Genomic DNA, 27,924 nt, shown 5'->3' with positions numbered 1-27,924 from the left:
GAGAAAGGAGCACTATTCACATTATAAAAATGAAGTACCCGATTTCAAAAGAAATTTCCTTTCATTACTGTGAACATTTATTCATATACTTCTTCACAATTCACAATTCATTCATAAAAGTTTTAAAATGAAAAAAGGGAAAAGGAAGATATTTTATGGGACTCAATTTGTCTCTAAGATGAAGATTTTAGATGTTTTACAGAAACAATTTTCCTTTGTTGCTCAATCTCTATGTCAGAAGCACAGCTGCTGTCTACTTTGCCATCAGTAATAGGAGCTGATCTGCTTGAAGAAAGTCATCACTCAGTTTAAATGGTGCAGGTCAAAGAGTCACAGATCTGTCATGGGTACTGCTATTGCTTTGACTTCACCGAGTTCTGGTATTATTTACCCTGTTCTATAAATACCTCACCCCAGATAGCCTGGAGGGAACATAAAAGATTTCTGCTCTTTAAGAAGACATACAGACGGCCAACAGGTATATAAAAAAGTGTTCAACATCACTAATCAGCAGAGAAATGCAAATTAAAACTACAACAAGATATCTTAGAATGGCTATTAATAAAAAGACAAAAATTAACAGATGTTGGTGAGGAGGTGGAGAAAAGGGAACTCTTACACAGTGTTAGTGAGAATGTAAACTAGTACAGCCACTACGGAAAACTGTGGAGATTTCTCAAAAAAATGAAAATAGAATTACCATTCGATCCAGCAATCCCATTACTGGGTATCTACTCAAAGGAAAAGAAATCAATATACCAAAAAGATACTGCACTTGTATGTTTATCTCAGCACTATTAACAGTACCAAAGATAAGGAATCAACCTAAGTGCCCATCAACGGATGACTGAATAAAGAAAGTATCATATGTACATACAAACTGGAATACTATTCATCCATAAAAACAATGAAATTATGTCTTTTGCAGCAACATGGTTGTATTGGAGGTCATTATCTTAAGCGAAACAAGTCAGACACATAAACACAAATACTGCATGCTCTCACTCATAAGTGGGAGCTAAGTAATATGTACACACTGATACAGAGTGGAATGATAGACAGTGGAAACTTAGAAGGGTGAGGGAGTAGGAGAGGGTATGGAAGATAAGAAATTACTTAATGGGTACAATGTATGTTACTCCAGGATGGATGCCTTAAAATCCTCAACACTATACAATCTATGCCTGTAACAAAACTGTACTTGCACCACATACATTTATACAAATAAAATACTTCTGCTTTTTTGAGAATAACTTTTAATCCTGTCAACAAGTGGCTTGTAAATCACGCTGTTCAGATTGCCCTCTCAGAACAGAGGGGATGTGACTGTAGCAGTTGGGATACATTGGGTGCAGCCAAGTGTGATTCTTCTCTGCATGCTGACACACATGTCTAACAATCCAGAATTATGGAGAGAGGACATGTATTGAATAACTGGAAAATTATCTCTAGAGAAACATTTGAACTCTAGGAACAGTGAGCCGATGAAACAGCTCACTATAAAAACTTACTGTATTCTCAATTTGTCAATTTCTAAAGCAAGAAAGCATTCAGGTGGGCTGAAGAACTGACCCAGATTAAAGTGGATGAAAGACGCATGACAACCAAATGCTACCAGGGATGCAAGATTCAATCTTGGTCCAGAAGAACAAATATCTGTAAAGGTTGTTATTGGGGCAATTGGAAACATTGGTGTATGGACTGAAAGTAAGTTGATAATGTTGTATCAGTATTAAATTTCCTGAACTCCATAATCATCCTATAGTTATGCTGAAGAACGTGTTTGATTATAAAATACACACTGAAATATTTAATGGTAAAGCGGCATGATGTTTGCAACCTATTCTTAAACGGTAGATAAAGCAAACATGGCAAAATGTTAATTTGTAGAGCTGGGTGAAGAGTATATAGGAGTTCTTTGTAGTTTTCCTGCAAATTATGTCCGAGTTTGAAATGATAGAAAATTAAAGAGCTCCAAGAAAATTAAATTTTAAAAAGTAACTGATTAACAACACATTACAAAAAAAAAATAGGTAAAAAGTGTTCCTATATAACTAGAACCTGATTGTATCTCAGGGGATATGCCCTAGGAAGTGCACCAGGAGCAAATCCAGATGAGCCAGATTGGAGAAGAGGAAATGAAGAGAATTCTCAATGCTCTAAGATGGGTAGATTAGCCCACAGCCTGGTCTGCCTGATTCTGTCAGCACCAGGGTATATCTTTAAGCCCTGAAGATAAAGTCTGTGAAAAATGAACAAGATGTTACACAAACAAGGATCCTTTGACATTCTCCCATGGATATGTGAGACCACAGGAAACCCCATGAAAGTATTCAGTATTAGTCACCCCTCTGCTACTGGGTAATAAAAAAACAAATAAAAGTCCCAAATCTACAGATGGCCATCTAACTCAGGAAATGGGGTGGCACTGCCAAGTGCCATACACGAAGAGAAGAGTAGGTCAGTTCCTCATCAGGAATGAATCTTCCCCCTCACAGCCTCCTTTTTTTTTTCATTCTTTCTCCCAGCTAGAGAGGGTAGAAGAAGGAATGAATCTTAAAGCAGTGCTCTTGGGCAACTGCAAGAGAATCTTAACTCAGTTATTAGATGTGTGGGAGGGGGTGGAAGGTGGCATGAAAACGTGAAAGTTTACAGAAGTTTTATTCATAAGCACCAAAACTTGAAAGCAACCAAGTTATGTCCTTCAGTAGGTGAGTGGATATATAAACTGTGGTACATCCAGACAACTAAATATCACTCAGCGCTTAGAAGAAATGAGCTATCAAGCCATGAAATGATACAGAGTAAACTTAAATACATATTACAAAGTGAAGGAAGCCAGTCTGAAAAGGCTACATACTCTATGATTCCAACTATATGACATTCTTGAACAGGCAAAACTATGGGGACAGTAAAAAGAAGAGTAACTGCCACAGGTTGGGGGGAAGGAGAGGTGAATAGGCAAAACAGAGTTTTGTTTGTTTTTTGTTTTTGAGACAGGGTCCCACTTTGTGGCCCAGGCTGGAGTGCAGTGGTGCAATCTTGGCTCACTGTAGCCTCTATCTCCTGAGTTCAACCTATCCTCCTTCTTTAGCCTCCTAAGAAGCTGAGACCATAGGCATGCACCACCATGCCTGGCTAATTTTTGTATTTTTTTTGTAGAGACAGGGTTTCACCATGTTGCCCAGGCTGGTCTCCAACTCCTGGGCTCAAGCAATCCACCCTCCTTTGCCTCCCAAAGTGCTGGGATTACAGGTGTGCACCAGCATGCCTGGCCTGAATATAGAGGGGGTTTTTAGGGCAATGAAAATATTCTGTATGATACTACAATGGTGGATACATATCATTATACATTTGTCTACATCCATAGAGTATACAATACCACGAGTGAACCTTAATGTAAACTGTGGACTCTGGGGGACAGTAATGTATATGAAGACAAGGGGACTATGAGAGACCTCTGTACCTTCCTCTCAATTTTGCTGTGAACTTAAAACGACACTAAAAAAAAATGCCTATCAAAAAAACTTAAAAGTAAGCAAGGATCACTTCTCTCCATGGTGATAGACTGAGTCATACAGAAAATATTTTTCTGATGATGTGATTATAATATTTTGCTAATGAATAGATTTGAAATGGATTTTCCTGGGGTCTTGAGGAGGTCTGATAAAAAAAAAAAAAAAGAAAAAGAAAATCTCAAAAGCCTAACTCAAGGGCTAAATCTTTTTCACCTAGAGTGCTGCTTCTGCCGTGAGACAGTGTCTGATTCCTGAGGATGGGGCCAGAGGCCTGTTTGTGACCTGAATGGGTGCAGAGCCTTTGCTTCAAGCTTGTTTCAGAGGTGTTAGTAAAGGGCGGATCACAAATTGAGCTGCTGGGAAGTGTAATGATGTATTTGAAGCATAGGGAGGAATCAGAGGCAGTTGGAAGCCTCTGAGCATCTGTTGGTGATCAAGAAAAAAAGAACTAAAGCCCCTTTAAGCAACTTACCAAAAAGCATCATAATGTAAGCTTTAATTACTTGCTTTCTGACATTTGAACTTTTTAGAAATGAGAAGCTTTGAAGATAATCTAATTAGCAGGAATGTGTTGCAGTTTGAGAGTAGTTAGGAACATTTCTCATCCTTTCCTCTGCTCCATGGAGTTCATGGAAAGAAACTCAGCATCAACCCCACAGATCTAAAAGGCTCGTCAGCCCCTAGAGTGCTAAAAGATAGATACTGGGGGCAATGTGTTTTCTACACTGCCAACCTTGCAGGGTAGTTTTACTTCAGCATGTGCCTGCCCAAGAGCAGGCTGAGACAGCTCAAAGCTGGCTTGGGTAGGAGAGGCAGTGGGACCTGGCACCACACTGAAGACCTATGGGGAAACAAGGGCCAGGCTCACTGACTAGGCTGTGGAGACCCTTGGGGGCATTTAAGATAAAAAAGGCTGGGGCAGCCTTAGCTGTAGCCTAGGCAGCAATTGGGCCTGGGTTTCCAAATAGACAAGAGGTCGGGGCAGTGTGTTGTCAGTGAATGGCTGATATTGGGGTTTAGGTATTGATTCTCTGAGAGGCGTACCCATGAGTGTTAGGATCTACCCAGTCCCTGGCATATGGCAGAGCAGTAGAGCTCTCAGTTTGAGGCTGGGCCTTATGGCAGGATTCCTAGACGTGAATGGGATCACCTCTTAGGCATTCAAAGATTTACAGACCAAAAGGAAGTCTTGCTCCCATCTTCTAAAATTTGGGACAAATGTGGTTGTGGAGGGGGAGAGTGAGGGGGCAAAGGGATGGAGAGGAAGTGGGGGGTGGTCTCACTGTCCTCTGGAAGCACTGGGGAGGGGGGCAGTTCATTGGAGGGCCACATGACATTGCTGTTGAGCACCTGTGACTATGAGAGGGGTCTCAGGTCCAGGAGATTGGATTAACTCTAAACCCAACCAGATGGTGGGAACAAGATGATTCGTATGTTGAAATGATTCCTGTCTCAGCCTATTAGGGAGATGAGGGAAGAAAATGCTAGATCCAGCTGGGAAAAGCAGAGACAAGAAGTCTGGAGTTAACCAAGATAAGGAAAAAATGTTGGCACCTGTTATGAAACAGAAGGGCATAAACTATTTGTGAAATGTAAGATGAAGTATGAAAACTTAGCTGTAGCCTAGGCAGCAATTGGGCCTGGGTTAGCTTCTAAAGACTCAATCTGGCCCACAGCTGCTCAATGAAAGACATAAAGCAGGCTCCAGCTGACACAATCATCAAGCAAGTACCCTTTGCTGGTTCTCTTTAGTTGCAATCTGACCCACTGTTCTCCAGGGATGGGTGGGCATATTTTGAAAATAAAGTAAATAGTATTGTCTCATGATGAAGCATTTGCTGTGTATCATACTCTGTGCTAAGGCCTTCACAGACATTAACTCATTAACCTTCCCAACAACTCTGTGAAACAGATTCTTCCATCTTTACTATAGATGTGGAAATAGAGTCTCAAGTTAAATAACGTGACCCATGCCACATAGCTTGGAAGTAGCAGAATAGGGATGTGAATCCACATTCCTGGTGGATTAAGCCTAACACTACGATGATGCAATTAAACCATTTAAAGCCAAACTGGCTTAGTGGGAAGTTCTGAAGATGAGTATGGAGCCTTGGTTAACCTAACTGTATAAGAACTCATATATGTGGAAGTTCCTGCACAGAAGGAGTCTGTACTTTGCAGACTGAGGGGTCAACAGCCCTCTTAACACATGGTCCTTGTTTTGCTGGATGCTTTCTTTTCCTTTCACCAGACAGACCACCTGTGTAGCAGGAAAGAACTCACACAAATTCTCTTTTTTTTCAAAAGGAGGAGCATTTCTGAACATTACTTCTGGGTGATTCAGTTGGTTCTGTTACCTCCAGCTGCCTCTTCACCCACTCTCTGCCCAGTGCAGATATTAGATAAACACCTCTTCTCCCATAGACAAAACAAGGCAATATAAATTTCAGTGTCACTGCCTAGTGATAGAAAGAAGACCTTGTCTAAAAATAATGATAAAGAGGTTGTGAAATTACTATGAATGTAATTGAAATATTAACTGATAGGATTAGAAAGGAATCAAATGTAGAGAAGTAAAACAATGTTGGTTTCTGTGTTATATCAAATTTAGAGACTATTTTAATCTTTGATTATTGTTTGGATTAAATCATTAAAAAGTATGTAAATCTAGTCTGGTTCTATCTGTTTTATAACCTTTTAAAAATTAGAATTAGGAAAACCAGTAGTCAATTTCAGCAGATTAGATTTCTGTTTAGTTTTGGGGTAACAGTTTAGCTCAAGTCGAAAATATTTTTCCATGTAAACTGTGGCTCACACCTGTAATGCCAGCACTTTGGGAGGCCAAGGTGGGAGAATCCCTTGAGTTCAGGAGTTCAAGACCAGCCTGGACAACATAGTGAGAGCTCATCTCTACTAAAATGAACAAGCAAAAAACTAGCCAGTCCCAGCCGCTCATAAGGCTGAGACAGGACGATCACTTGAGCCCAGGAGTTTGAGGCTGTAGTGAGTTGTGACTGCACCACTGCACTCTAGCCTGAGTGACAGAGCAAGACCCCCAGTTCCCCTTCCCCTCCCCCCAAAAAAATTTCTTAGTCCCCTGACTTGTAGAATGTATCTGAAATCATATTAAATTATGAACCAACTCTATCTTAAGTGAAAGACCCCAAACGCCAAGTTCATAAATTACTTTCCGTGCTACATAACCAAGAATAAGGGCTCATTAATAAGGCGGGGTGACCATAATGTCTCCCTTGGTCTCTCAAGGAAACAAATTCACTAAACAGTAAGGTCAATTTTATATATCTGGGTTATCATTATTATTATCCTTCTTATTATAAAACATTTGCTTTCTAATTCACTTTGAATCAATTTGCTTACCTATTTTTCTAGAGAGTAAAAATAATTCTCTCATTTTAAACATCAAATTTATGAAATCGCAAAACTGATCATGATAAAATAATTTGAGGGTTCATCTTGGAAGTGGAAAGTAGTTTAATTAAGAGCACATGCTATTTAGCTAAAACTGTCCAGAGATGTCTACCAAATACTAACATCTTTAAACATAAGGACATTTATAAATGTTGGATACATACTGTTGGAAAGCATTTTTAAAATATATTATTCTATTCAGTAGATTGTGAGAGCTTTGTCCATCTACCCAGCCACCCATTTATGGTCCCAAGATATCCTCTAAAGAGAAAGATGGAGTGAGAATAAGTTAGTATTATTTAATTTTCTTTTCCTGGGAAGGAAAGATAAAAGCTTCCTAAGATAGGACAACTGGCTGATGGTGTCAGAAACATTAGATTCCCTCTGTGAGGGGGGAAAAAAGAGTAATATTCCAGAAAAAAATGACCTTTAAATCATTTTTTAAGGATGAGAGAAGGGGAAAGATATGAAAATTAAAAGCAATTAAAACAAGTTCTAACCACAAACATCTATTGAAACAGGAACATCCCAAAATGCAATGACAGATAGAGAATGCTCACCTGTCTGATTCTGGCAGTGAACAGGAGAGAACGAAATATCATCCAGGGCAACATAGCCTCCTTTGGGACCATTGAAAGCAACTTCAAAAATAACCTGCAGAGGAAAATGGCATGCTGTCACATGTTCACATATTTTCAGTTTGGCTTAAGTGCTCTTAATGATTTCAAATGACATGTCAATCAAACCAGATGAAGCCAAGTGACAAGGACTCATGGAATCAGATTTCCAAATATGAGTTTGGGCAGCACCCTCCTCAACCTACAGTCTCTTTTTGGGAGAATGAAACTGCTATGATCTGAGTGTCTGTGGGACACTCACGAATTCTCAAAAGTCATACATTGAAATATGAACCCCCCAAGGGAATGGTAATAGAAGATGTGGCTTTTGGGGAGGTGATTAGGTTTTGGAATGGGATTGGTGCCCTTATTAGTGTGCCCCTTCTGGAATTTGAGGGCACAAGGAGTTGGTGCCATATGGACCAGGAAACAGGCCCTCACCAGACGCCAGATCTGCCAACACTTTGATCTGGAACTTCTCAGACTTCAGAACTGTAAGAAATACATTTCTGTTGTTTATAAATTACCTAGGTTATGGTATTATGTTATAGCAGCCTGAATGGACCTAGACAGAGTCTTTAAAGTTGCCTTTTATTGGTGGATATGCCTCTCTTCCTTGAGTGTCAGCTGAAGTGCCTATGTCATTTCTCTTAGAACTACAGAACTAATTAGCATTATGAACTTCAATTAAAGGAAAAATCATCTAAGAAAGCAGGCCAGGGTTGTTTTTTTTTTTTTTTTTTTTTTACCTCCCTGCCATCACTCAGGAGCAAACACCCTCTGAGTTCCTTTCCTTCTTCCTATATGAACTCTACATCAAGGGCTGGACAAAGATGCAACAGTCAGAGGTGAGAACCCTGATCTCAGCATGTCCAGGTATGTTCCAATGGTTAGAAAGAACATGGACCAATGACTTCAACCCCTTTAGCTTTGCTTTCTTCTCTACCACCAACTTTAACTGTGAGCTCAGTCGACCACCTTCTGCCTGTAACCATGGGGGATCAGACGTCAGCACAGCCTTCACCTGTGCTGGAAAAACCACCCAGGTGTGCAGTCCTCTTGTGTGAGTTAATAACCTGAGAAGACGCAGCACAGAACAGGGCTTGAAACTTCAGTGCCTACAAAAGCCAGGCAGGTAGTGGAAACGCAGAAGTGGGTTGGGTATGGTGCGGCCTCTTGTGAAATAGAGACAGAAACCCCTGTCTAAAAGGGCAGCTGTCACTCAGCTGCATCAGTTGCTGTTATGTGGGAAGTCAGACCTGTTATGGGTTGAACTGTGCCCCCCTGCATCCCTCACACACAATTCCTGTGTTGAAGTGCCAACCTCTAGTATCTCAGTATGTGACCTTATTTGGGAATAGGGTCACCGCAAATGTAATTAGTTAAGATGAGGTCATGTTGAAGTAGAGTGAGCCTCCAATTTAAATGACTGGTGTCCTTATAAAAAGGAGAAATTTGGATGCACACACACACACACACACACACGGAATGCCATGTGAAAATGAAGGCAGAGAGCTACAAGCCAAGGAATGCCAAAGATTGCCAGCACACCACCAGAAATGGGAGAGAAGCATAGGACAGATTCTCTCTCACGGCCCTCAGGAGGAACAAGCCCTGCCAACACCTTGATCATGAACTTCTGGCCTCCAGAATGATGACATTACAAAATTTCTGTTTTTTTAAGCCACCTCTTTTGTGCTACTTTGTTATGGGCAGCCCTAGCAAACAAATACGAGGCCTAACGTCTCTGTATCTAGCAAATTATCAAGAGGATCTGACTCTAGATTTTATTTGAAATCTTTGAGTTTGTCAATGCTGACAATTAATTCAAAAATTAAAAATAAAATGAAAAATCCCACTCCACAGCCAGACAGATCACCACTGTGGACTAGATTTGACCTCTAGGCTTCTAGTTTGCAGCTTCTTCTGAATAGAATGGTTTCCTGGAGGCAGACAGACCAGAGTTCAGATCCCATTTTCATCACTTATTAGCTAGGTAGGCCTGAATATATCACTGTATTAGTCTGTTTTCACGCGGCTGATAAAGACATACCAAGACTGGTTAATTTACACAGGGAAAAGGGTTTAATGGACTTACAGTTCCACGTGGCTGGGGAGGCCTCACAATCACGGCAGAAGGCAAAGAGGAGCAAGTCACATCTTATGGGGATGGAAGCAGGCACAGAGAAGAGAAGAGAGCTTGTGCAGGGAAACTCATCCTTATAAAACTAACAGATCTTGCGAGACTTATTCACCATCACTAGAAAGGCATGGGAAAGAACTGCCCCCATGATTCAATTACCTCCCACTGGGTCCCTCCCACAACACGTGGGAATTCAAGATGAGATTTGGGTGGGGACACAGCCAAACCATATGAATCACTTAACCTCCCAGGGTCTCAGTTTTCTTATCTATAAAACACCTGTCTTGTAAGACTGTTGAGGAGATTAAATGAGATAATGTCTACAAATATCCAACCACAGAGTCAGGCACATAACAAGCTCTGAACTAATTTTCTATCTTTTTCCGAAGGTTAGTTGGCCTCAGTGGCTCACGCCTGTAATCCCAGCACTTTGGGAGGCTGAGGTAGGCGGATCACTTAAGCTCAGGAGTTTGAGACCAGCCTGGGCAACATGGTGAAACCTCATCTTTACAAAAAATACAAAAATTAACTGGGTGTGGTGGCACATGCCTGTAGTTCCAACTACTTGGGAGGCTGAGGTGAGAGGATTGCTTGAACCTGGGAGGCAGAGGTTGCAGTGAGCCAAGATCACTCCACTGCACTCCTGCCTGGGTGACAGAGTGAGACCCTGTTTCAAAAATAATAATTTTTTTTTTTTTCTGCAGGTTGACTCCCTCTTGAACTTCTGTTCAGGTTCCAGCCTAGTTAGCCACTAATTAGCTTGAGCAGGCCCATTCTTCTCCAGCCCTCAGTTTCTTCATTTTTTGAAAAGAAAAAGAGTTTGGACAAAATAGTTCTTAAAGTACCTTTCACCTTAACAGTAATGGTCCCACAGGGACCCGGTGCCTAAACTCTCCAAAATCCAAGGGGAACCCTAGAAATTTGTCTTTGCCAAGGGGGAAGGGCTGTGAATGAAGGAACAGATGTGGACTTATGAGAAGGGGCAAATTAAGATTACAAACTTAACACAGGTCCATGACATTTAGCTCTCAAGGCACTGGCTGGTAAAGTGAATGACAAAATTTACGCAGAGCCGGTGGGGTAAGAATGCTATTCCTGATCAGCGTTTGCTAATCACAGCCTCTGTGCCAATGTGTTCTCTTGTTCAGTCTCCAATGTTTGTTTTCCTTCTCAAAATTCACTTGAGAATGTGATGACATTAAACTCACTGATTTCTTCAGGACAACTTTCTTTTCCTGATGAGTGAGAGCAAATAACACCAGTGAATAGTTCAGATTGGTAGAGCGAAATCACATGTGTTGACCCAAAGGATGTGTATTGAGGTTTAGTCGTGTCCAGAGTTGTAACCTTACAAGTATTGATTTTTAAAAATTCAGCAAAGTTTGATTTAGACAAACGTTGCCCGAGGAGCTTATGGTTGGATGAAAGGAGTTGGTAAAGAGAACACTGTCAGTGTGTGTGGGGGACTCATCTGACTTTGATAGGAAACTTTTGAAGCAGTACATGCATTTCTTTTCCTCCTCATAACCCAAACTCACAGAAAATTTTCCACTGAGCTGCAAGAACAAATCAAGACCTGGTTGGACTTTGGGATAGGAAATAGCACACATTCTGCAAAAGACACTGTGCTCTCTCTAGAGTGTTTTTTTTGCGGGGGGAGGTAGGGGAGGTAAATAGGAAGGGGATGTGGGGAGAGGCAGGCACGCCATCAGTAGATGAAACACATCAGAAACTAAGACCCAACCCTGTTCTCTGCAGCTCTACATCAGGCTAGCAGATGGCACCACCGAAACCCATCCAGAGGAATAATCTGCTTCTCTGGCACTTTAAAGGGAACTGGAGAAGATATTGCAAGACGCACAAAGTGAAAAGTGAGGGACATTCATAACTTGGGGTAACCGAGACTCTACTTAGCTCCAAATCTTTGTGGCAATATTATAGCAACCATATTGCTGCACCCACTGATTCTAGTGGTGCTATGGGGTCCTCAGACAGAGCTGGGCCTCCTTCCTCAGCTTTGGGTCAGATTTTAGTCCACGAACTTAGTTACTAAGTTCTCTGGCATTCACCAGCTGTGTGACCTAGAAAAAAATGTCCAATTTCTTGGACACTCTGTTTTCTCTCTTCTTGTCTGTAAATACGGAGATAATTTTATCTACTTGGCCGGATAGTCAGTACTGAAAGTGCTCGTAGCTTCTGAAATACATACATAGATACAGACATGTATCAATGTATGTGCTTAGAAAAGTCGAAAAGATACTAAACCTTTAATGTTAGTAGTCCTCCCCTTTGTGAAGTTGGCTGAGGGCATTTTAATTCATTTCATGTCTCTGAATTTTCTAATTCTTCTGCATTGAACGTATCACTTATATAACCGGAAAAAGTTTTAAAATGAAGGCATCAAGCCTTATTTCAAACTAGGGCCATAATAGCAAGTTTTCTGATTTTACAACATTATTTATGTTGCAAAAAAAGAAATGAGTCACCTTTTTTTTTTTTTTTTTTTTTTAAGAAAAACAGTTCACTCAAGTAAGGAAAACCTTCAAAACTGCTCTCAGGAAAGGTAACTCCAGACTGAGTTTTACTTGGAGGGTTCTGATCTCCTCGTTTGAACCCTCTGTGACCACAGTGCAAGCTTCAGAAGGAGAGGGTCGCCAAGAAGTCCAGTTGGTTGACTGGCTTTTGCCATATTTTTTCTCATAAAAATGACTCTTGCTAGGAAATGAAGGTAATAAAGGAGGCAGGCAAAGGGGACACAGAGGAAGGGAGAGCAGGAGAGGGGCTGAGGATGAGAAAGAGCATGGTTCAGGCACAGCAGAAAAGACAGACTGAGTGTGAGACTGCACAGCCTCTCCATCTCCAGCTCTGTGTGTGGGTGGCACATCTGCAGAGCGCCCACCCTGGCACAGCTGGTGCACACCAGTACACCTACCTCCATGGGGTAAGGAGCATTGAACTCGACCTCTGCAAGATTCCAGGCAGCATTCCCTGGCCTATCTGCTTTCCAGATTTCCTCGTAAAGGCCAGCCACATCCCGAGTGTAAAGGGAAAAGACATTGTCATTTCCCTGCTGGATCTGGTAATAAAATGACAGGCAGCCAGCCATGGGGGCCGTGGTCAACGGGGAGATGAGCTGTGCCACCTCCTGGAAGTGCTTCACATAAACCGAGTCCACGTACATGTAGTGGCCTGAAAATCAGAGAGACAGAGCACAGCGTAAGAGTTGGGGGTGGGGAAGGGAAGAGGTTCAGGTGAAATGGTGTGATTCTGCATTCAAAATAATCCAGCAGGAATGGTGAGGAGGAAGTGGATGAGTTACAGCTGACAGAGGTTTGGCCATGAGTGGATGGAGAAATGTTGCAGCTGAGAGATGGGTCCATGGGGTTCATTGCACTCTGCTAAATGCAGGATGAGACCATTCCTTTTACTTTCCTTACTTTTGATTCAAGTAAAATATACATAGAGAAAAGTAGATGTGTCATCTGTCGAGTGCTTAAATTTTCACAAGCTGAACACACCCATGGAAAGAAATAGAACATTACCCTAGAAGCCACTCCCTCACAGTCCTTATTTGAGTTATAAGACTCTGAAGAGGACATAAAGCTTACCATCTATTCTTAAAAGGGCATGGAGAGACCCTCCTGCACATGTTTACAATTAATGCAAGATTTCACCATGTATGTTTTGAGTGAAACTAAGATTTTGAATTCCAACTATATGGCAATGTGTGTATTGTTAATAGCATGCAAGTCAATCGACACTGAAATTTGGAGGAGTGAATATGTGGTATCATTCTTGGCAGGTCTTTGTGGGCTCTGGACCCAGGGGCTGGCCTCCGTTAGGGGCATCTTGGTGAAACACAGAAGCCATATGACAGAATGGAGACAGCCTTGACTTAGCATTGAAGAGAACTGAGGTTGAATCCTGCTCCACTTCTTACTAGCCCTGTGACCTTGAACAAGTTTCTGAGTATGTCTGGGTCTCAATTTCCGGATCTCTAGAATGACAATCAAATACTTTCCTCATAGAGGCAATGAATATTACATGGAGTCATGTATGTAAAATGCTTAGCATGTGCCTGGTACCTTGTAGCTGCCTAACAATTACAATGCCATTCACAATTCTAGAACCATGCTTGCCCTATAGCCTGTTTTGTATAAAGGGTAAGCTATCATTGTTAGCAATTTTGTATGAATTTATTTGAGTGATGACAGAGAAGTGCTATGCAATGCAGCTTCAACAGAATGCCCTTTCTATTTACAAGCTCAGAACAATTACAGCTTAATATCTTCATTTCCATGACATAATCTCTGGTTAATAAGAATTCCTGGCCAGGTGCAGTGACTCATGCCTTAATCCCAACACTTTGGGAGGCTGAGACGGGAGCATTGCTTGAGGCCAGGAACTTGAGACCAGCCTGGGGAACATAGTGAGACCCCTGTCTCTACAGAAAAAACTTTCTTAAAATTAGCTGGGCATGGTAGCATGCACCTCTGGTCTTAGCTATCAGGGAGGCTGAATCAGGAGAATCACTTGAGCCCATGAGTTCAAGGTTGCAGTAAGCTGTGATCACACCACTGTCCTCCAGCCTGGGTGATAAGCAAGACCCTGTCTCCAAAAAATAAAATAAAATAAGACAAGAATATCTTTTCTCCATTATGAAGAGCAGAAAAAAATATTAGAAGGAGCATATGCATTTATACACTGGATGTTTACTTTGTATCTAGCACATAGCCCGGTATGTGGTGGGCCCTCAACAAATGGTTATTTAATGTACAGACATGGTCTCAGAAAGGTCCTCATCTCAACATGGCAGAGGGGAAAAATGGACAGGGCAAAGCTCACTTTCTCCTGATGGCAAGTTGTTCAACACCCTGAATCCCCTGAAGAATCTTATTTGAATATAATTTACCTTATCGTCTTGCCAAACCACACAACAGTGAATAAACAGAGATTACGAACTCAAATTCGCAGAGGAGGCAGCCAGATTAAGTGTATGAATGAAGTTGATTGAGTCAGGGAGAAAATAGAGAGTGGTAAATTAGTAGCTAGCATTTGAAATCTTACTTTTCCCCACATTGAGAAACAGAAACCAAGCTTGTCTGGAAAAATAAAAACATCTGATAGTGCTGGGCCCATATTCTTATGCGGCAATAACCGGCTTGGGGTGAGAAGCCTGGCCCTCACCCCTGTGTTCTCCAGCCTCCCTGAGAGAGCAGGGCCTACCCAGTGGATGCCCGGCATCCAGCCCCGTGCTGCAGGCTTTCCCCCATCCTAGTCTGGAATTCAGGTTTTCATGGCAAATCTATCCATTTTTAAGGGATGCTTCCTGTGTGGTTTGCTAGGGCAGCTGTCACAAAATACTGCAGAATGGAAGGCTTCAGCAACACACATGTATTGCCTCACAGTTCTGGAGTCCAGAAGTCAAGGATCAAGGTGTCAGCAGAGGTTGTTCCTTCTCAGGGCCGTGAGGGAAGGATTGGTCCTGGGCCTCTCTCCAAGCTTCTGGTGGTGTGCCGGCAATCTTTGGCATTCCTTGGCTTGAAGGTCTCTGCCTTTATCTTTACATGGCATTCTCCCCGTGTACATCTCTCTCTGTGCCCAAAGTTCCCCTTTTAATAAGGACAGCGGTCATATTGGATTGGAGGCCCACCCTACTCCAGCATGACCTCATCTTAACTAATGACATCTGCACCCATCTGTGTCCAAGCAAGGTCACATTCTAAGTCCTGGGGGTTAGGACTTCAACATATGAATTTTGAGTGTGCACAATTCAACACCTAACACTCCCTACCATATTTTTTTAAACTTCGTATGTGCCAAATAAACATATCTACAGGCTAGAAACCACTGTAGGCTCCACTTTGCCACCTCTGGGGAGGAATTTTAAAGGAAGAATCCGAATGTCAGACTGAATAGAATCAAAGAACCTCTGATATGGAGGCAAGGTCACTCCTCCATATCCCAAGCTTGAAAACCCTCTAAAGCACTCCTGGTGGCCAGCCAGCCTTGACGAGAACATTCTAGTGGTGGAGAATGCCTATGACCAGTTAACCTCTGTAATCTGCTTCTGTTCTGTAAGAACTCACGTGAGTAACAAAGGCAGAGATGAAATCTTCATTGCCCTTTGTAACATGACTTACCAATGAAACAATCTTTTTGTGAGATATGAGCTGGGAGAATTGAGTGGAGGAGAGCTATAATTCTTTGTATTATAATGTACATACATTATAATACTTTGTGTCCTGGATACCTAATTGCAGGGGCCACAGAGATCCTCTTTAAGAGAACTTGCTGAAGAAACCATCATTGACTGGGTCTCCAGCCACCTCACCTTTGGACCTGCAGGAGAGTGTACCAAGACCACACCACTCTGGGCTGCTCCCAGCTGCCTGCTCCAGAGTGACCAAGCACAGCAGAGGGGCAGGCCATTCTGTCTGCCATGGGGCCCTTCAGCAGCTCCCGTTGGCCCAGGTTCTCCTCTTCCTCAGGGGTCAGGTTTGCATCCTGAGCTGAAAGTTTTCCCTACCCAGGGCATCTTTATGACTTTTGTGGGCCCCAGGCCCTTTTGCTGTGGTGGGCCCATTCCTCCATTAAAAAAAAAAAAAAAAAAACCCTTAACATTTTGGTTTACTACTGCATTGGCATCAAGAGGTATATAATGTAGGCTAGAAATTATTATATTCATTTTACCCTTCCAGTTTTAAAATAAAATTAAAATATTGTCATGGACCCCAAAAATGCCATGGCTCCTAGGCACTATGGCTGCTGTGCCCAATAAGGACATTGGGCCTGTCCCCAGCTAGTCTGGCTCCTTCCTCCTCAGAGCCTTCACAGCCATCTCTCCCAGGAAATCTCTTTCCCACCTAGTCCCAGCTTACTGTCTGCTTCCACAGCCAGCCTTGTTGTAAATTCACCTTCCTTGCAGATGACAGACATCTGAGAGTTGTCTTTAAAGGATAGTAACTCACCTGCTCTGTGGACAATATTTTGTGCATTTGCAGTCAAAGTGCCTCACTAACAACTTGTGCTCAGGACGCTAGTCCAAGTGAACCACAGTCACATTTCTGATCCAAAAATCATCCAGCAAACACAACACGATCTGCCCAAAGTGAGTCAGAGAGGCTGCTGGGAACAAGACCAAGACTGCTGACTCCAGGTCTCATTCAGAACCACCAGACTAGACCACATGCCCTTGCCCCCTTTTTCTTTCCATCATTCATTTTTTGCCAAAGATGGGTTCTATTTACTGACAATTTGAGCAACGTTAAGCTTCTCATTAGGGAACAAAAGGTAACTCATCATGAGTTTATTATCTCAGTTGAACTGGTAGGGGTGATTCAGAAATTGTCATTCAGGTGTCTGCCCCAGGAGAAGAGGCTGGAGGAATGACAGCCAAACCAGGCGGAGTGTGTTATCAGATACAATCTGTTCTGAGGAAGAGGAGTCAATGGGTAGGTGGCTGCAAGTGCCATAGTATTCTCCTTTCTAAAAACAATGAAGGTAGCCTGGAGTTCTTGGGAAATTTTGTCCAGTGCCTGATATTAGGAGAATTTTCCTGCCTAGTTCAATGAGCGCAACACTCCTATCTGGCATAGGGTTCTAGAGCTTCCAGAACCTCTGGAAAAGGCCTTTTTTTTTTTTTCATCAGATCTTTAAGATTCGAGTAGGATGAAACTAGGTATAGATGGACTTTAAGTAGACAGGATCCTTTAATCTGCCAAATCACTGGAGACCCTGCAGGCCACAGAGATTTTTAAAGTATTAAAACTTGAACTGAAAATGAAAGAGGTTATATGGGGGGAATGGGTTCCCCCATAAGATTAAGAATTGAGAAGCTTATTGCCACTCCTCTACAGTATGTGCTGCTTTGCCATACACAGAGTGAAAATCAATCTATTATTACCTAATTCTGGATTATACACAAAGAGCCCGAGGTTTCTAGGCAAAAAACATTTCAAATTCAGCTGAAACAAAGATCACAATTCTCAGTCATGCCGCCAGTGCTCAGGCCTCTTCTGGGATGGAGCCTGCGGTGCTGGTGTATGCACACTTCCTCCTGAAGAGGCTGTCCGTTCCTTTCTTGCAGCAGCCTTCTGTATTAGCTGAACTTTTCATGTGGAACCAGTGGCCCCTGGTAGTCAGCCATTTCCCCTTGTATTAGGGAAAGAACTTTAAAGGCGGTTTCTGAATGTTTATTTTCAAGCAGTCTGGCTCACCAGCATTCCCCCAAGACTGCCCTTGGCTTGGCCGTGGTGCCAGAGGCATTCTCTGACTCAGCTGTGATGCGGTCCTGTTGGCCACATTTGCACTCCAATTGTGTTGTCTGCTCCAGTGTTGCTGGTTGTCTGGACAAGCTGTCTCCCCAGTAGGGCAGACAACCTGGTCTGAAGAGATGTATGCCAGAGGGAAATACCCCTGGTCTGCTGCCATGGTGAGTAGATGGCACCCAAAGAGAATGAGTTACAATGCGTGTTTTTCCACCCAATGAGTCTGACAGTATCTTCACGAGCCTTTAGTTGTAAGGGTTTTGGTGGCCCTTACCATCATAAAGTCAGACTCTAGTCTTTTTATACAGCTTTCAAGGATGATGTAAACATGAATGAATATTACGTGAGACTTCTCGTATCTGTGCTAAGACCTCAAAGCCCCAAACAATAAGTGACGACAACCTCTATTTTCTAAAGAGAGGTGCTAGACCATCAATATGCTAAGTGGCAACCCCTGGCACCTACCCCGGCTCTACCAGTGTTAGCCCGTCTCTCCCCTCTAGCTTGTGCATATGAGAAGGCTCGAGATGAATCAGAGAGATTGGAGATGGGGTTTCTATAAAGAGCGTTGTCACAGAACCGCCCTGCTATGTGTTTCCTTTCAACCTCTCCAGGGAAGGCAAAGGAATTGCTTCCCCTTTCTTACCTTGTCTAAAGGAGGGGCCTTAAGGGAACCACTCATGGAAAAGGTAGAGGAAGGAAACTGCCATCTAACCTCATCCCCTCCCCTATGTGCAGAAATTTCTGAGCTCTGCAATTGCTCTGAACCTTGAGATGAAGGGGGTCAGAGTTCTTAAGAAAGCTTGACCAGTGATACTGGAGTGTGGTGTGATGCAAAGATGGAGCCTGGCACTGGTGCATACCTCTAAAGGCAAGAAGCTGACCCTAGGGACCTGTGGGGGAAGAGTAGAGAAAAAGGAGTTTGCTGCCGGTGAACTGCACTTCCAGAGTTTGAGGGGGCAATTTAGAAGGCAGCTGGGCTACACTACCTTAAAAGAACTCTTCTCAAGAGAACTGCCTGCCAGTGCGGTAATTCCATTAGAAGGGAGCTGTTGGGGCATACCATGACTTATAGGAGCTAAGAAGGATTCATAGATGGTCAGCCAGAGAGTTGCTCAACCCTGTCTGGCAACACTAAAGTGGGATCCCCCATTGGCCATGACAGGAATGCCAGAATTTGGCCATGTGCTGTATGAAGGGCATCACCTCTAGATTAAATAGCAACAGTCAAGTGAAAGTTTTGTCCCTGGCCTTTGCCTTTCTGTTCCATCCCCACCCCGCCTATTGCCTCCCAACCCTGAAGCAGCCAGAAGCCAGTAAGAGGGAGAAGAGGTAGGGAAGAAAAAGGTGAAGTATGAAGAGACAAAGCACAAACCTTTCTCTCTACAGCTGTTGTGTGGCCCAGTCTGTGGGAAGATCTAAACTAAATGAGACATTGCAGTTGTGACTTGACTGAACCTAATCCTTGAAAGTGAAGATGTTTATTAATACCTGAAAGTAACTGGAAAGCCACAGCAAGTCATCCAAGGGTAGAGAAAGGAAATTCAGCAGACCTTGCACAAAGAAAATGGTAAGTAAATTAAGAAAGCTGCTTCCCTACCGCATGCTTCCACCACGCACCAAATGGATCAATGCAGAGAGTAAATAAATAGGTCCTGTTAAGACGACCCTTGCTCATTCCAAACTGAAATGAGTAAAGAGTGTCATGATCATGGAGAGATGATCCATCCATCTCGTGATGTTTGATGGAATAAAATAACTCTAACCTTTTTTTAGGTTTTGAAACCTTGTCCAGCTTCTTCCAGAGCAACACAACAAGCAGGCTTGGTTTTTTAAATATCAGCAAAGAGATGCATTTCCCTCATTATTTTTCCGGCAATCACCTATTTTTCTTTTTCTTTTTTTTCGCTAAGGTAGGTAGAAAACAGTAATGATCTGAGCTGTCAGTAGGTTACCTCCTGAAAGATTTTGTTTCACTTCATGAAATATGAATAAAGAAAGAAACCCATATGTGATGAGTCAGAATTAAGAAAACACAGTATAAAAATCACAACCCCTCCAGTATTCCAAAGATGTCCCACCACAATTCTTACTGCATTATTTTAGTCATTTCTATCATTAGACAATAATTTGGGGGCACGATGCTCATTTAAAAACCTTGACTCAATGTTTGGGGCAGATTGTTTGGAACATACAAGGAAATGAAGGAAAACTCATATCCACATTGTAGTTTTCAGAAATTACATTCACTGTTTGCTTTTCTACAACCCAAAGACTAGCACTCTCCTGGGAAGACTTCCCTCAACCCTCTCTGCAGTTCTGAAATTCTTAAGTAGACAATGAGCTCCCCTTCTACATGCTGTTTCTCCAGTTTTTACCTGAAAGCAAAGGCAAAAGCTGCATCCAGTATATGAACGAACACAAGATGAACTCACATAGAGCAAAATCTGCTGTTGCAGGCAGACATCTGAACCATTTAATCTTAACTTTGCCACCCAAACTGATAGAGCTCCAGGGAAATCAGTATACCCAGTAGAAAGCAAATATAGGAGAGGCAACCTCTTTCCTTTTTAGAGCATTGGAGGGTTTGTTTTGCTTTGTTTTAAAGAATGATACTGACCAAATCTTTGAGTCCTATGGGCAGAGCTTTTCAAATAAAGTATTTTAGAATCTTTTGAACTCATCATTTTTAGCCTCACCCTCTATAGGGGAAAGACTTACAGAGCACTCCAGGCTTAGAGGAGTGTGTGTGTGTGTGTGTGTGTGTGTTGAGTGGGGATGTTGGCTAATGAATGGCCAAAATATTAGTCCAAAGGTTGAAGAGGACTTGGAGTGAAATAACGGGAAAGATTGGAATGCAGGCAACCAGGCTTCCTGCTAATCATAAGTAGGAATGTAGCCTGCGACCTAGGGGTTCCTCTGCCATCATCACATACCTTGTGCTTCTCAAATGCTGTCCAATCATAAAATAAACCATCCACTCTCATGCCTCTACACTTTTGCACATGCTGCGTTAGTCTCCCCCTTATCCATTTCTTCAAATTCCCGTTCTGCTATTCCTTCCTCAAGAGAGCCTTCTCTGTACCCCAAAACCAAGGTAGTCTTTTTTCTGTGGTTTCATATCATTTATTTCATACCTCTATTAGTCATGCATTACTGTGCATGCTTGCAAGTTTATGTAGCATTTTGGTATTCAGATAATTTGAGAAATGCCATAATGTACATGAGCACAGAACTATATTAAAGGTGGTGGGAAATCCTGAAATAAATCTGTTTAGCTTTCTTTAATGCAGGGTTTCCCCAGTTTATTTGACCACGTATCACCCTTGTGCTCCATATAAGGATTAGGGAAGGACATTTTGGGAAAAGTTGGTTCCTATAAACTCTTTGAGGTTAATGATTTTTTTCTTTTTTTTAAGCATTTTTTTTTTTTTTTTTTTAAACTATACTTTGAGTTCTGGGATACATGTGTCAAATGTGCAGGTTTGTTACACAGGTATACATGCGCCATGGTGGTTTGCTGTACCCATCAACCCGTCATCTACATTAGGTATTTCTCCTAATGCTATCTCCACCCTGCCAACAGGCCCCAGTGTGTGATGTTCCCCACCCTGTGTCCATGTGTTCTCATTGTTCAGCTTCCGCTTATGAGGGAGAACATGCGGCGTTTGGTTTTCTGTTCCTGTGTTAGTTTGCTGAGAATGATGGTTTCCAGCTTCATCCATGTCCCTGCAAAGGACATGAACTCATCCTTTTTTATAACTGCATAGTATTCTGTGGTGTATATGTGCCACATTTTCTTTATCCAGAATGACTGTTTTTTTTACATCACCAGGGTATGCAAGAATGTAAATATAAATACATGTAAAAAGTGCTTATTATGTGTTTGTTGAATGAGTGAAGGAATGAATAAGTGATCAATGAAGAAGCGTAATTCTGGTGTTGAGGCTCTGACTGGGTAATCCCATGGATTGCTGGAAGGTAGGTAGAAGATCTTTTTAGACTTCCTCCCTTCAACCCTCAGGTCAGTTTCTTTTTCAGCCCACAGTATTGACATATGGGTACCAAGCAATGCTAGTGGGAAAAGCTGCCTGCCTTGGGGAAGTATTCTAGAATAGCCAAGAAAGAAGAGGAAGAATGGGAAAATGGAGAGAAGGAGATGGGAGGGAAAAAGGGAGTGGGAGAGGAGAGAGGCAAGTGCTTATGTCAGGGGTGGCAGCACCCTACCAGCAAGTCTTAGTGCTTCTCAAGGATGACCACACCACTATGCCTACGTCTTGACCCTTCTGGTCAAGATACTAGAAAATCCAGGGCCTCTTTTTCTCAACCCTTTGTTCCTTTAGTTCTCCTTTTCTTCTAGTGCCAAATGCTGTGTGCTTATAAGTATCCAGGAGGGACTCAAGCCATTTTGAAATAGATCTCACTGAATGGTGAATTTGGAGATTTTGGTAAATAGCATTAGGCAATGAGAGAAAAGTAAAATATTGGAACTCAAAGCCATCTTTGAATCATTGAATTCAAATTGCTCATTTGCAGATGTGTCAATGGAGACCCTAAGAAGTTGAGGGCTTAGTCAAGGTAATAAAGTACTCTGATAACTGAGCCTGGAGCACAAGTATTTGGACTCCTAGCCTGGGGCTCTTTCTCTATCCCTGGGGACACAAATATAGTCAGAATATTCTATGATTACAGATGGGCGTGAAGAAGGACTAGGAGAATTACACTCTTCAAAGGATGAATTGCACTCAGATAACATAGTCAAATGGATGATTTGACACTAGTCCATTGGTCTGTTGCCTCTTCCAAGAAATATATGTTCTCCCCAGCCAGCTGCCTCTTGCCATCATTGAGGATGAAAAATGAAACACTGAATAATCACTGAATCATAATATTGGTTACCCACAGGGTTTGACTTTGGAACTAATTTTTAAATGATTTGGGAAAAGTTCTCTAACACTTCCCCATTGTTAAATTTGCATCTCTGTGCAACTGTGATAATGACAGGAGACATAATTGCCATTTTGATGCATCAGCCTTTCAAGATCCTTTCTGTTCCTTGTATTAGATTCTTAAGATAGGACAGAAAAACAATCTCAAAACTAGCCTATTGTCACACATGAAGAAAAAATCATTGGGCTTTTCTTTCTTCAAACCCCAAGAGATTGTTAGTTGCTTTACTCATTTACATAAAGCTCTCAAGAGTTGGTGACATTTTATTATTTTGAGTTAACCCAACTGTCTTTTAAAATACTCATGAAGATTCATGGATTACTTTGCCATGACTGGTTATCATTCACTGTACACAGAGCACTCGTTTATAGTGTGGTTCCTACAAAGGGCCCCAAATGAGGATAGGCCACTTATTTATAAGGTAAAAATATGGACTATCCATAGAAAAAATTCAATCTCTTGTCACTGTCAAAAGTGCTAAACAGCACTTTGGGAGGCTGAGGCAGGCAGATCACCTAAGGTCAGGAGTTTGAGACCAGCCTGGCCAACATGGGGAAACCCTGTCCTTACTAAAAATACAAAAATTAACTGGATGAAGTGGTAGGTGTCTGTAATCTCAGCTACTTGGGAGGCTGAGGCAGGGAAAATTGCTTGAACCCGGGAGGTGGAGGTCTCAGTGAGCTGAGATCACACCACTGCACTCCAGCCTGGGCAACAGAGCAAGACTCCATCTCAAAAAAAAAAAAAAAAAAAAAAAAAAGAAAAGAAAAGGCTGAACCTAGGTTTTAAAGGTAGGAAGTACATAAACATGCTTTTTTTTTTTTTTTTTTTGGTCTTATCTCAATTTCTTATGTAAGTGACCCCAGATGCATCTGAAGAAACAGTTTCTGGGGGATTCTTCTGTACTCTTGCTCTACCTTTTTACTGTCCATCTACTGAAATAATCCCTGTCATGTTAATCCATCTAAAAACACTGCTGTGATGGTGTCTCTCCCCTGCCCAAACACCTGTGTGGCCTCCCATTGTCAATGAAATAAAGTCTCTTACCTGGCATTCCAGGCATTTTTGAATTTGTCCCTGTACTGCTTTCTCAGCCACATCTCTTCCCCCATCCACCCCTCGTAGCTACCACCACTGTATCATTGCTCTTAGCTTTTTCTCATCTTTGTCAAAATCACACCAATCCCCGAAATACGGTTTACTTCTTTTATCATGTCTTCTAGGACATCCAAGCAGTGAGGGGCCTCTTTTGTCTCTGAATTCCCAACACCTTTCTTTTTTGGTGGGGGAAGGAGACAACTCTTATTGCACTTGACACATACCGCCCTTTGTTAACATCCAGTTGTGATAAAAATCTCTTTTCCTTTCTTGAAAGAATCTTCCTTGAAGCTGGGAAGGGGCCATAGAGGATCTGTCATTTTAATTGTCATTTTCCCCATTATATCTAATGCTGGGTCAAATTTATGACAATGCTAGATTTAAAGTTGCATTTGTTTTAAACAGGCAAGCTCCATGAGACTCCGATCTTTTTATTTGTGGTTACTTATAAGTAACTTATTCTAAGAAGCCTGAACATGTTGTAAAAGAAAAGAAACTTGTCAAATGAAGGTTGCAAAATAGAAGTTGGCCAACAGGACCTGACCTGCAAATGTGTTTTATTGGCCCACACTGTGATTTTAGAAAACATTCACCAACTTTTAAACATTTGGGAAATTTCACACACAAAAAAATCCCCTGCCTTCCTGATGATCTTGAAACATCAAAAGATCTAGCAACCCGGGCTTGCATTCTCACACAGCAGCAACTCATTAGAGCCGAGTAGCCTTTGCACAGGGTCTCTGCTGTCTAGTTTGCCACAGTCCTCACCCAGCCCACATGTCATTTGCTTATACTGTCTGCCTGGCTGTTACAGGAGACTGAACCTGAGATTCGGGATATAAATGAGAAGATAGAATAGGAGCAAAGAGAACAATAAGGTTAGGATGAAGACGGTCTAGAGTCAAGATAAGCTGAAGGATGAGCACTTTTGAAAAAAAGAGTTGGAGACATGGTTAAAAATATTCAGATGACGAAAAGCAATAGTGAATGAAGAAAAATGGAAAGAACCATAAAAGGTCATCAATATCTCTGTGTAAAGGATCAAAAGAGAAAAAGTTAACTGTTTGCAGCAGAATAAAAATTCCTGTCTTGTTCTTGTTGAAAAGCCAGCCGCCAGAAGCTTCTTACTCCTTGGAGACCTTGGAGTCGAGGATGAAATGTCTTGCAACTGTGGAGAGACCTAGGCTTTTCCAAAGCCTACCAGGGTCCAGGTGAGAGCAGTGGTAACCCACAAGTAAGTAAGCCCTTGCCCTTGTCTCTCTTCTGTGGAGGACTTCTTCTCAAAGCTGACTTCTTGCTGATAACACAACCTCACATCTCTCATTTTCCTTGCAGAGAAGCAGCCTTCTTCGCCACTAGGGGGGCCTGTTGCACACCACATTCAGAGCTAATCAGCAGTATTGGCTCACCTCACTGTCACTTGGGAAGTTCCTAGGACCCTTTCCCATCCTTTGATCTATTTTCAGTGAAAAGTAACCTAGGATTATTCCAGCCTTGTCTTTAGAAATGAGAAATATTAAACAACAAATACACAAGAAAGTAAAGCATAATATGGAAATGTGAAAATACAAGACTAGGCCACAGGTGAAGGAAAATCTTTACGGGGTGGCCTTCCCCGTAGCTACAGAGCTCACAGGTGCAGCTTGTCTCTACCTCCCTGTAGATCCTTCCCTACTCTTCTGCCACACCTCCTGGTTCCTACTTAGTTCCTACTCACCCTCCTCCCTCCTCTCTTCCCTATTGACAGAAGCCACAGCTAGGTCAGTGCAGGAAGTGGGAGGAGACAGCAGAAAAATTTATCCTGGGAAATGGACTCCATTTGACCGCAGCTCACCCAGTTCACTCTTGAAGGTGTGATCCTGTGGGAGAATGGAATGGACATTCCGAATACTTCCTCCTCCAACAAACCAGTTCACGTTGGGATTCCAGCGGTTCACAAAGCCACAGAGATGATTTTCTTCAAAGTCACATTCTGGGGAAGGGAAACAAAAACACTGCATGGACACACAGTCACACCTGGGTACACCCATCCTACTACAGAGTTTGCTCTTAGATATTCAGAAGTTTCTCTCTTCCTTTGCCCACTGTGACCTTTCTACCAGGACCCCCGCACAATATTGGTCAAGAAGAGAGACAGATCCTGTAATAAATCAAGATTCTAATTCATCATTGGCCCTTTGGATTATGGCCCTTCCACTTATTAGCCATGTCACTTGGAGCATGACTTATCACTTTTTGTAGCCTCTGTGTCTCCATATGTGAAATGGGGACAATGTTCCTACTTCACAGAGCTATTGTAAGTGTGGAGAGCTCCCAGCGCAGTGCCAGGCATGTGGTCAGTGCTTGGTACAAGTCAGCTGTTTTTATCAGTCACCTCTGTCTCAAAGCACTGCTCAGCGTTATGCTCTGAGCTCTAGAAAATTTTTTCCACAACCCTTTCTTGAATCTGGTAGCCCAGTCCTCCTTTCCTTTCTCTTCTCATGATGAACAAGTTGCCCAGAGCTGAGGGGCATGTGTCCGAGATGCTAAAATTCCATTTTTCTTATAAATGAGAACCCAGGCAAAATAGGTGGGACAGATCTATCCTAGGTTCTGGGTTCCTTTTGCAGCTACTGAGTGGAGAAGAGAGAGAGGATAATCAGACCCTCCTCTTCTCCCCTTAGTGTCGTTGGCATGTTTGCGTGGATATATTGATCTTCATCCACAACTTTTCCTTAAAAAGGAGCAAGAAACTCACAAGCTAATGCCTCCACTGACCCTTATAATCATGCAATTAAACTAGGAAGTATAATTGTGCTGGCCATTGGCCCCCTGCAGATCAATTTTGCTCTTCTCCACCTGATAGGTCCTGCAGAGGTTGACCTATCTGAACTGTATCAATGGGCTCCCCTGCCTTCCATCTCCCTGTTGGATTCGACCAATGGAAGGTGGAAGGAGAGTGAAATCAGGGGTTTAATTGCGCAGCAGTCTCCCAGCCAGGTCGCCATGGGTTGGCAAATCTTGTCAAGCAGTCCTCACCAAATAGCTATTGTTTATAGGTACTGGAAACTCCTCCTCCCTTGTCCTTTCAGGCCAAAAGAAGACAACAGCTCATGAATTATCACTGTTACTAGTCCTGGGTCACAGAGCTGTCCCTTGCTGGCTTCCTTTACCACTCACAGTTTGTGATCTCTTCAGTGAGCTTCCCTCAAATTACTCAGGTTGAGTGTATCCTGTTTCCTCCTTCCTGCCAGGATCTTGACTGGTATAGTCAGCAATGTGTTTTTACATTAGCAAGCACTGAAAATTTCTAAGATTTTCATTTTCAATGTTTCCACCACAGTGTCTGCTAACCAATGCCCTAACATTCAGTGCCAAAGGCTGCCTAAGAGTAAAATAAAAAGCAAAATATTCCTCAATGTGCCAGGCTTCATTCTCAGCACTTTACATAAATTAACTTATTCAATCCTCAAAGCAGCCCCATGACATAGGCACTGTTACTAACCTCATTTTACAGATGAGGAATGGAAAGAGACAGAGAAAGTACCCAGAAAGAAAGAAGTGAGAGCATGATCATAGAGTTTAACGAGTTAAAAGTGTTGGCATCCTTTTGTTTCAAACAAATCAGAAGTCACCACATGATTTGAAGAAAGGCAACATGTTTTGGATGCCCAGCACTGTATATACCAATCATCTTCATAGCCACGATCTCATTCCTCCTCCCAAGAATCCTAGGAGGGAAGCATTTTATTCCCATTTTACAGATGACAAAGCAGAGGCTGAGGCTCAGTAAGCTGACTGGGCCAGCAGGTGGCGCTCCACCAGGGGTGTCTAACTTCTCTGTCGTTTGCAACCTTTTACAGATGCCAGGTGGGAGCCCAGAGGGAGGCTCAAGGAAGGGAGCCTGAGCCTCACTGTAT

At 42.4% G+C, this 27,924-nt stretch overlaps 2 protein-coding genes and 1 long non-coding RNA gene across 3 annotated transcripts in view; 2 read left to right on the top strand and 1 right to left on the bottom strand.

Annotated features, from left to right (window-relative positions):
• The window catches only part of MAMDC2 (MAM domain containing 2), a 171,151-nt gene that overhangs the window by 77,536 nt on the left and 65,691 nt on the right, over positions 1 to 27,924 (bottom strand). The window contains exons 5-7 of the mRNA XM_050760910.1: positions 25,860 to 25,997; positions 12,640 to 12,896; positions 7,508 to 7,601 (exon numbers count right to left, since the gene is read on the bottom strand). Coding sequence (XP_050616867.1) covers positions 7,508 to 7,601; positions 12,640 to 12,896; positions 25,860 to 25,997 — 489 coding nt within the window. The remainder of the gene's footprint in view (positions 1 to 7,507; positions 7,602 to 12,639; positions 12,897 to 25,859; positions 25,998 to 27,924) is intronic.
• On the top strand, positions 32 to 12,212 carry LOC126937486 (uncharacterized). Its single transcript, XR_007719749.1, has 2 exons — positions 32 to 1,707; positions 7,469 to 12,212. It is a non-coding gene; the product is annotated as an uncharacterized LOC126937486 (long non-coding RNA).
• Positions 13,088 to 27,924, top strand: part of PTAR1 (protein prenyltransferase alpha subunit repeat containing 1) — a 424,325-nt gene continuing 409,488 nt past the window's right edge. The window contains exon 1 of the mRNA XM_050760916.1: positions 13,088 to 13,091. The gene's annotated coding sequence lies outside the window, so the exon portion shown is untranslated. The remainder of the gene's footprint in view (positions 13,092 to 27,924) is intronic.

The sequence above is a fragment of the Macaca thibetana genome, chromosome 15 (assembly GCF_024542745.1).
Source record: "Macaca thibetana thibetana isolate TM-01 chromosome 15, ASM2454274v1, whole genome shotgun sequence".
Lineage (NCBI taxonomy): Eukaryota > Metazoa > Chordata > Mammalia > Primates > Cercopithecidae > Macaca > Macaca thibetana.
The sequence above is the reverse complement of the archived record's forward strand: the minus strand, read 5'-3'. Positions and strand labels throughout refer to the sequence as shown.